The 10684-nt window shown below is 36.3% G+C and overlaps 1 protein-coding gene across 1 annotated transcript in view; it reads right to left on the bottom strand.

The window, feature by feature from the left end:
- The window catches only part of LMNB1 (lamin B1), a 56227-nt gene that overhangs the window by 22005 nt on the left and 23538 nt on the right, over window positions 1-10684 (bottom strand). The window contains exons 2-4 of the mRNA XM_012664324.1: window positions 4972-5128; window positions 4223-4348; window positions 1009-1179 (exon numbers count right to left, since the gene is read on the bottom strand). Of these exons, the coding sequence (XP_012519778.1) occupies window positions 1009-1179; window positions 4223-4348; window positions 4972-5128 (454 nt within the window). The remainder of the gene's footprint in view (window positions 1-1008; window positions 1180-4222; window positions 4349-4971; window positions 5129-10684) is intronic.

Here is a 10684-nt window from a genome sequence, read left to right as displayed (position 1 = left end):
AAAATACTAATTTACAGATTATTTCAAACCAGATAGAAGCACTTCCTTTCAGAAGCAAAAACAGCCCCTCAGGTAAAAACAATACCCTGTTCCTCCAAATGCCCCTAAAACTCTATTGTGTGTGTCTCAAGAACATGTTTCTGTGTCCCCACCCTGGCTCCCTTTGAGGCCAGTATGTGACTGATCCTTACTTTAGCTCCTTCGGTGCCAGCGAATACGTGCTGGACAACTGAACGTACTGTTTATCTGTCTCTCACTTTCACTAGCCTATTACTGCTTCATAAAATGGACGAAAAGCAACATGAGTAGTTGAATGCCATACAATGGAAATTATTTTCAATAACTCCATGACCCTAATCTTCTAGGTCTTTACTAGTTAACTCTTTTTAATCAAATCATGTAACATTTAACACATGGGGTAAAAATCATTTACCAGGGAAGTCCTTACTAATTGGTGATTTTATGTATTTTTGCATGGTTTGCTAAAATAAGTAGGAAGTTTCTACAGTATTTTTTTAAATGAGTTAACAGAGGAAGAAATACAAAGACTTTCCATTTGGCTCTTGTGCCAAAAAAGCCCAAATTTGGCGGTCACAATCTATGTACAATGATGACACGGAAGTCAGAACTAGATGCAGTCTGACATTTATTTACTACCAAATGCGTGTGTAGGACAGCATCATCAGTACACGTGTTATTGAAAGAAAAGTATTTCCGATGGCTTGGGTTTGACTACCATGACATGACGTGAATAATCAATGGAACAAAAAGGTAAGTCCTTACCTCTAATAAAATTGACATAAGCCTACTTTCTTCTAATAATTTTTTATAACGTCTAGTTTATAAAAAACTGCACTTTCAAGAAAAATCCATTTTCTATATATTCATGAAGGCTAGGGAATCATTTAAGAAAACAAGAACACGACAAACACAAAGTCACGTTCTTCATGGTGCCTGTGAAGGACTGGTTGTAAATGCTCAAACAAACCCTCTGCAGAGAGTGCTCACTTTGGCATGGTAAGTCTGCTCCAGCTCTTCCTTGTACAGCCTCACTTGAGCATCGTGTTGCTCTCTCATCTCATGAAGGGCCTGAGCTAGCTTGTACTCGTACTCAATCTGACGCCCAGAATCCACCTCTACCAAGCGCGTTTCGTGCTTCCTTCTGGTCTCATTAATCTCCTGGGGAAAAAAAAAAGACATCACATAAAACCAAGTCACTTACCATGGCTGCACTGTATTAGTCTGAGTGATGTCAGGACCATCTGAACTTTTACACATGAACTCAGGTTTGTCCTAGGGTAGGCATGTGAACAGATACTTTTTTGCCTCTTAGTTTTCATTTGATAAGATTTTTGAGATGGGACTAATGAGAGAAATGATAGGAATTTTCTCTTTCTTCTCAGGAACTTAGCTATTTCTCTAAAGGCAAGGAATGGCCTGGATGATTTACTGAAGTACCATGCAATCATAGATAACTACAGACAGCTAAGTATAATAAACACTAAACAGAAATTATTTTTCTAAATTGTTTCACTGATAATCTTAAGGACACCTCTGAAAAAAATGCACATGGGAAGTTAAAGTGAACTGTCAGAACAAATTCAAGTGAAGAATTAGGTATCATAAAACCATTTTTCTTAGATATAGTAATGGGTGGGGCAAGCTAATTTACATGACTTCTTTTAAAAGCTAGTATTAAGCTATCAATATCAATTGATACAGGATCTTATTAACAATATGACTTGACTAACTCAAGTACGTATGACAAATTCACTATTAAAGAACAGAAACAGTAGTTATGACCCTTCACTCTGTTTTAAGGAACTGTCTATATAAAACTATAATGGAGAATCTGGCTAAGAACAAACTTCTAGCTATGAAAATACAACAGAACTGTCTTTAATGACAATAACTGAAGCAGCCACAAGAGGGGGAAAGAACTCACTGAAGTTGCTGTTTGTGCATTTTAGTGCATGCATTTTTCTATGCATTTCTTCATTTCTCTCTTAACACTGCACAAGAAGATGCACTTGACAGAATCAGGAAACTCAGAAAACCAGGGTTAAAATTCCAATTCTGCTATCAACCTCCCAGAGCTCACATCTATTTCATGAAGCAAATGATACTTAAATCGCAAAAACATGCAAATGAAAGGTTTATTTAGTTCAACAAAGACAGAGCTCCTACTAATGGTTTGCGCTTTGTCTGCCTCCCTTCCTCTGCCCTTTGTTTTTCTCCCTCCTTTTTCTTTTCCTCTTAACTCTTCATAATAAGGAAGTTAGGTCTATTTACTTACATCCTCAATGTGAAAAAACAAAACAAAAACCTATGAGGAATATTTTAAAATACATTCTCAAAAAGGCAAAAACCCAAAATTCAAAGATGCTACCCAAACACTCTAAAAATACTATTTTTTACTGATGCCATTTTTCATTTATTATTTTATACAGAACCAGTGACCTTACAAAGAAAAAAATACCCTACTCCTGGTTGTCTACATCAAAATTAAATGATAGATCAGGAAGAATTTTAACAAAACGAAACAAAAACATAAGTCAGTTTCATATAAAAATATCTGCTTTTATAAAGCAATACTTAATAATAATTTTAAGACAGCACCTCAGTATAGTATACAAAGAGCTTTCACACATATTTCACTTTGATCCTCACAATTCCTTGAAGGAAAAATAGCAGTATGAGTTACTTCATTTTAAAAAAGAAAATGACTATCCTAGCACTCTGGGAGGCCGAGGCGGGTGGATCGCTCAAGGTCAGGAGTTCGAGACCAACCTGAGCAAGAGCGAGACCCTGTTTCTACTAAAAAATAGAAAGAAATGATCTGGACAACTAAAAATATATATACAGAAAAAATTAGCCGGGTGTGGTGGCGCATGCCTGTAGTCCCAGCTACTTGGGAGGCTGAGGCAGGAGGATCGCTTGAGCCCAGGAGTTTGAGGTTGTTGTGAGCTAGGCTGACGCCATGGCACTCTAGCCAGGGCAACAGAGCCAGACTCTGTCTCAAAAAAAAAAAAAAAGAAAATGACTGAAGCGTTGTCTGAGGTCTGACCGCTTCTCTAAGGCACTATGCACCAACAGGACCTATTTTGTTTAAGTACTGTTGTTACAAAAATGATTAGATTTCTATTAAATTATTTTTCCTCCAATTAAAAACATCTTAACTGATACAATGAATTCCTATTTTAAAATCATTGTTACTGTTTTCAAAATTACCCTACTTATGAGAACATTAAGCACAACATTAACAGCACGTTCTTTATCCTGGGTTAATTCTAACCCTCTTCAATTTTTACAAAATATACATGCCCCTTTCTTCAATCTTACTACTTTCTCTGTTTGGCAACAGTTGTGCCCCTGACCCTTGACTACAGCAGTTAAGGCTTGTAAGTGCTATTTAAAAATTTACACATACACTTATCAATGCTGAGAAGCCAGATATCCAGATGGCCCCAAATGACTGCTGCCTCCTGATATTCACTCTCTAGTATAATCCACTCCCACAATTTATCAGGTTGGTCGTTATGACCAACGGGAGAAAGCAGACGTGATGGTATATAACCTCCCTGATGAGGTTACAGAAAATAACGTGGCTCCTGCCTTGGTCGTGTTTCTCTCTCTCTCAACACCTGCTCTTGAGGGAAACCGTACCATGAGCAGCCCTATGAAGAAGATCACGTGATGAGGAACTGACACCTCCTGCCAACAGCCCCCTGAGTGAGCTCAGAAGCTATTCCTCCAGCCCAGGTTAAAAGCTTGACTGCAACTGGATGAGACCTGGAAACAGAACCACCCTGTTAAGCAGCTCTCAGATTCCTGACTGTCAGAAACTGAGCAATAATAAAGGTCTCTGATATTAGGCTGCTAAATTTTAGAGTAACCTGCTACACAGCAATAGATAACTAATAAAAATGCTCAGATATGTTGATAGTAATTAGCTGCTGTGACCAAGCCTTTAAGTCAGATGAAATGAAATCATATCTGTTTACAATAACAGCTTGTGTTCTTAGATGTAGTTTTTTTAGCAGTAGTACCTTGAATAATCTACCTACAAAATGTCTCCCTGTCCCCAAACCTTACTGTCTCTTTATCTGATACATTTTTGTGGGAAAGAAATCACAAATAAAATACAATTACATATATGGCTATCATAAAGCCTTTTTTAGAATCCCTCCATTCCTTTAAAAAGTAAAATATATACAGTTACCTCTTCATACATGTTTTTACGAAACTCCAAGTCCTCAGTAAGGCTCTGACAACGGTTCTCCAAATCCACTTTAAGTAAAGTTTCATCCGCTAACTGTTTTTTGGCAGCAGCTAAGGAGGCTTCCAACTATTACAAGGAAAAAGAATTGTGATAAAAATTACACAGCAATCATTTAGTAATAAATTTCAGATACCTACAAATCAAATCAAGTATTACAATTCCTATGCATTTATCAATGTTTTAAAGTTTATCACAAAACTAGCTGTTCATTTGCTGGTCCCACCCACAGAGTGCCACACCAAATCACCTGTCAAATTGGCAACTGGCAGCAGGGAAGAGAACAGACCTACGACTCACATTTCAAAAATCAAACCAATTATTTTAGCTAGCCAATTTCATTTTTCCTGTGTGCAGAGCAGTGTTACGACATCTCTTTTCCTACCTATTTCCTGTTTTGGTGTATTAACGAAATAGGCTTCGAGAGCAAGAGACAGAATGAGCACATTACAAAAAGGAAGAAGAAGGGCAGTGCCCAGATCTGCATAATCCAACTGGAACAACTGAGTGGATGATGCCTTGCATGTTAGATTCCCCAAGACTTCTCTTTAGGTAAGCCATCAAAAAAGAATTATATAAATAAATTTCAAAGATAAAAAAACAAAATAAATTTTAAATCAATCCAACTATGGCTTAAGACAGATGGGGCAATTAACCTACCAAATACGGCTCAATAACAGAGTTTACCTTACCTGGGCAATCTGATCCTTCAGATCCTCCAAATCTCCCTCTAAACTTTTTTTGTCACCAAGTGCAGTGGCAAGAGCTGCATCTTTAGAATTTAATGCTGCTTCATATTCTCGAAGCTTGATTTGGGCTCCATTAAGATCAGATTCTTTCTTAGCATAACTGTAACACATTTAAAAAAGCACAAGGCATCAAATTATACACTTGACTTGAGGCCTTCTCTTACCCTGCTTAAGGGAGAAACAAAAGAAGCAGTTTAAATAATGGCTGTCACAACGTACTAAAATTATAGGAATAATTCAGGAGCATTAGATTTAGAGTTTTTGGTGGATAACAACATTCTCTTTCAATGTCACATGATTACTAATGACTTCAGGCCAAAGAAGTCCATGTAAGGTCCTATGCACCAGAATTGTCTATGAGTAACAATACATGTCCTCTTTGTTTTATAAAGAGACATACTAAGAAAAGATATTTTTTGTAATCCTAGCACTCTGGGAGACCAAGGTGGGAGGCTTGCTTGAGGTCAGGAGTTCAAGACCAGCCTGAGCAAGAGGGAGACCCTGTCTCTACAAAAAAAAAAAGAGAAAAGATATTTTTGAAGAAATGGAAATTTATTATTTTTAAATATTAATATAATGCATATGATAAACCAAGATGCACAGTAGTCTTAAATCAAAATATAAAATGAGATTAAATAAGAATGAAAAGTTATTTAGAAAAGTAATTGCATAACTTAATAATGTATCATATTGAAACTCTTTTGATACTAATAAAAATAAAATGACCCCAATCATGCAAGCACCTTCCATTTCCTATATAAGAGGTGATTTTAGATTTTCCCAACAACAAGTAACGGCCTCTTGGATATTCTGCAGAAAAATTAATTATTTCAGTTTATACAATTACAAAAAAACTGAGATTCAAACTGAGGTTTCTTTTTCTCTAAATATCACTTTTATTAAATGCGGTTCTACATTAAAAAATTAAAGTTCCTTTAGATATATTTTGTGCAATAATTATATTTTAAAGGACATTATTTTTCTCATCAAAATAATTGCTAATATCAGTTACATAAGAAAAGCCTTAATATCAAAATTCTTAATATCTGTTCTTAATTAGAACTACTATTGCAGAAGAGTACTTCTACTACTGATGTTTGAGGATGAGCTAAAAGAGGAATTATTACTTAATAAAAATTTTAAAATAATCTCGTAATATTAAAATAAAATGAAGAAATAAACTGGCCAAATAAGCAACTATAAAGAGAAGATTTAATAGTATTCATTTTTTACTCATTTTGGTATCACAAATCAACTATATACAGAAAAGCTCAGCAGTTGTTCACAGTAATTGTTTTCTTAAATCCTGTATTTTTTAAAACCACAAGATGGCAGGCTTTAACGGAAGATTAGTCTAGAAGAGGAAAAAAAACAACTGCTTAAAAAAAGACTGCCATATAGTCCAAATTTACAGCCAAAATGCATAGTTCATAAAGTGCTGGCTGAGTCTCCACAGGAACAGAACTGATGCTTGTGAAGGATCCCCTATTTCATCCCACTACAAAATAACCAGAGTTAGGCTAGGATGCATATGATTTAAAATAAAATCATATTTTATAGAGCATTACACAATAACTTACAAAAGCTACTGACTCGAAATTACTTAACAATTACAAAAAATTCTACTGCAACACTAATTTTTAAATCTCAGATCATAATGTGGCACTTCTCAATGTCATGCCTCATGACAGGAGAATAAACCCTGTGCCTTCCAGGGACCAAAATGGTCCACCAAGAATGATACTGCATAAAATATGCCAATTTTACAAGCTATTGTACACAGTAGCCTGTGAAACTGGCATATTTTATACAGTTATCACTCTTGAGCGTTTGACTCCATTGATTTGCACAAAGCTCAAAACTCAGAATGTTATACCACATATACCAAGTGAAAGATACTGTGTATCTTGTGGAGTATAGAAAATACAAGAAGCCAAAAATTAATCTAAGACAATACACCTAGATGACTAGAATATGGTCATTTCTTCCACAAAAATCAAGACCAAAAAAGCTAAGGAATCGTGGACTAAAGGGGAGGAGAGCAGAATATACTATCTATTTGTGGTACCTTGAACCATCCAATGTTACCAGTTGAAATTTTATAGGAGCTTTAATTGTAATCCTAATTAATGCTGGTACTGTCTATTTTGTGTCAGGTTCTTAGTCATATAAAACACTGTTATTCTGTGAAAATATAAATTGATGCATTATAAATTCTTTCTTAAAGCTATAGCTTTCACATTACTGAACAAATCAGAAGCTCTGAATGTGCTTAAAATTGCAAAGAAAAGCTAACCTATGTGTCCAGGATCAAAAGAAAAGCAATAGCAAATTCTTATTTACTGACTTTGAAATATTACTTAGCTTTTTCACCCTCTACTAGAGAAGCATGTAAAAAGGCTCATAATCTCATTTCCCAGAAAGCTGCTATTGACAGGTTTTTAAAACATGTACATGTTAGAAAGTTCTAATAATCCAGAAAAGTAAAAAATGACAAGTTAAAGATCCTCTCTCCAAAAGAAATTAATGAAATTAATCTTTTCTTAGGCTTCCATCCGGAAAAAAAATCATGCATATACACACCACACCCCATCTATATGCAGGGAGTATTTCTGAAAGGTACGCAAGAAAGGGCAAGAGTGGTTCCCACCAAAGACTTGAGCAGCAGCCTAATCCACATCCTTGTATTAAGGAACTACCCCCAACCACAGCTCCTGAAAGAGATCTGCTTATATCCAGTTGGACTGGAGGTGAATATCTGACTCTGTGGAAGCCAGTCGCATTTGTCTGACCAGCAACCAATCAGATTTCCTCTCACTCAAAATCTGAACTGTGGAAATGAACTTTAATCAGATGATAGTGGAGACTAGAACTAATAAGTTATGAGAAGGCAGGACATGGTAAGTAAAAACCAAAATAAGCAGATAACCCAATGAAATACCACATAACCCCAAAAGAACTGCTGGCTTAAAATTAAGATTTTATTATTTAATAAGTACAAATCTAACATGCACACTTATACACAGGTACAAGGGAGAGTGTGGAGACGGGGGGAGGGGCTCAGTCTAGGTCCTTAGTTTTGAGACCTAGGTATTTAATCCGGCAAACATTACTGAGTACCATGTACTACCAGAGACAGAAAGATAAATAAGACAGGGTCCCCACCTAAGAGCATTCTCAGAGTTTTTCCTTCCTTTTTCGGGACCCTCAGTACTTTTTCACTGCTCACGTCACCACACTTTTGCGTGGTAGCTGTCTGGGTGGCATAAAGGCTTATCTTGCAGATGCTGAAGTAAAATGATGCAGAGGGACTGGGGTGGGGGTACCTGCAATGGAGCTTAGGGCAGACAGTTCTTGCAGCTGTCCTTGCACCCTAAACCCTCCAGCTCCACCAACAAAATGTTCCGTGTTCACACATTTCTCCTCTTCTTCCTTTAGCCCCCAGTATTAAAAGTGAAAAAGTCAATGCTTCGTAAAGTAGCTAATAAAGGGAAAAAACTGAATACTACCTCTGCTCCTTGCACAGAAGTACTTACATTACATTGATCGTTTAATAAAAATTTGTGGATATGCTTAGCTACTCAAGAGATGGCCAATTCTTTGAGGGCAAGGCTCGTGACTTATTCCTATGTCTTCTACACAGAAAACATATACATAATGACTATTTTGGTAAATGTTAAAAGAAACCCCCATACACTCCCCTCAAAAAAAGTCTACTTTTTCATCCTATGTAAAATATCCTATCTTTTCTGGGAAGAAAAAGATAACTGTGACGCTTCTGTAATGTCTAAAATTCACATTCCTAGATGTCCTCCCTATCTCCCCGCCAATTTCTTAGGCCAGACGAGTCATGAGAAAACTCTTAACGTTACGCCCAAGTCTCCAGTTAAGAGCCATACTCAATGAGCCTTATGTGCCACATGAGCTGCCAAGGACACATGGTGACCATGCAGTGAGTTAACATCTTGAACATAATCTTGTCATAATTTTCTAACTGTATTATTATTTTTCATTCATTAATATGATGTGGCAATTCCAAGTGTAATTATTAGCACATGGTCAAAGTATAGAAAGCTGCAGAACTAACATTCCAAAACATACATATATGAATTTGCTGCAGCTATCATCCAAGCACAGAGTGACATCTGACAATGCCCTGGAACAGACAGCAATATGTATGGAAACTCAAAGTTACTAGAAGCTATCACTTAAGGTGTTAGTACACATTTTACTTCGACTGTATTTCGTGATTGGATTTGTTCAGTGTTGTGGACCTGCCTGATTAAACTATTTCTACCTCCAGATAAAGAGACCTTCCTATGTCTTCATTTAAATTCAACATATGAATTTAATGCTAGAAATATGCACACTCCTGAAAATAAGCCATAAAACATACCCATTTACTTTAGATGTTTTACAGGAGAACCAAACTCCAACTACAGCCAGAAAAAAGAAGTTTTATAAATGTAGTTGGCACTCTATCCTAAGCATTTCCTCCCTTAATAAGCAAAGTTAGCTTTCACTTGAAGTAAGTTTGAATTTCACCACCAGTCATATCAAGTAACCAGATCTAACTGAATATCTTACCATTTTAAAAAAATCCGCTAGAAAGGATACATTTATATGCCTGTTAACATTCTACAGTAGTTACTCAAGACCTACAGACATAGCTTTAATGATATACTATGGTTGTACTTTCCCAATAAAACATAGTACTGTCTAGGTCACATACACAGTGTCCTGTGCGTGACACAGTGAAACACACTCTCTCCTGAGGCCTACAGGACTAACCTAAATGCAATTGGTTAACACTTTCTGAATTACTCCCGACCACCTTCTACCACCAGCAATAACACATGCTCCACTGTTTTAACCACCTTGGTTTTTCAACCTACCACCAGTATGACCTTGATTTGATGATCTTAATCACTTTAACCTTGGCTTCTGCACTGAACTACTTGGCTAGGGAACTCAGTGTCTGCACTGAGCCTCAGCACTACTCTTTGTTAGGATGATTCAGTCTCCCACCCCCACCCCAGGTATCCTTCTTATGGCTAGGTGTACCCTATTCCAGACTAGTGCTATCAATAAGAAAGTGGAGATTAGAAAATTGCACCCAATTACAGAATCACTGGAAAAATGAATGCTCAATGTACCTCTCAGGGAAATGCATCATGACTAGGTAACAACTGTAGAGCACATCTTCCCCAAAGTCATACCACATACATAACATGCAGAAAATCATTAAGGGCCTGGTACGTACACAATAATAATAACTACTTGAAAATGAATTAATAAGCATACTATAACCATAAGCACTTGAAAAATAAGATTGACCACTTAAACAGGGAACAAAGAATTAGTGTGAAACAAATGAATAAGTAAATTTACAGGGACAAATACTTAGAACATAATCTGAATTTCATTACAAAACTGTTTAATTATTAATAGGTAATGGTAAATTATTGCCCTTCTATTAACATTTTCTTGGTCAGTTTGTGTCAGCACCAATCACTACATTTCACTTCAGGACCAGTCATATTTAAAAAACAAATAAATGTCAGGGAATGAAAGGAGAAAGCCATTTAGCTTTTCACTGCAGTCAGGTAACATAATAGAAATCATTCTATATAAAATTGTTATTTCTGGCCGGGCA

The sequence above is a fragment of the Propithecus coquereli genome, unplaced genomic scaffold (genome assembly GCF_000956105.1).
Source record: "Propithecus coquereli isolate 6110/MARCELLA unplaced genomic scaffold, Pcoq_1.0 Scaffold88, whole genome shotgun sequence".
NCBI lineage: Eukaryota > Metazoa > Chordata > Mammalia > Primates > Indriidae > Propithecus > Propithecus coquereli.
This window is presented reverse-complemented; position numbering and strand designations above follow the sequence as displayed.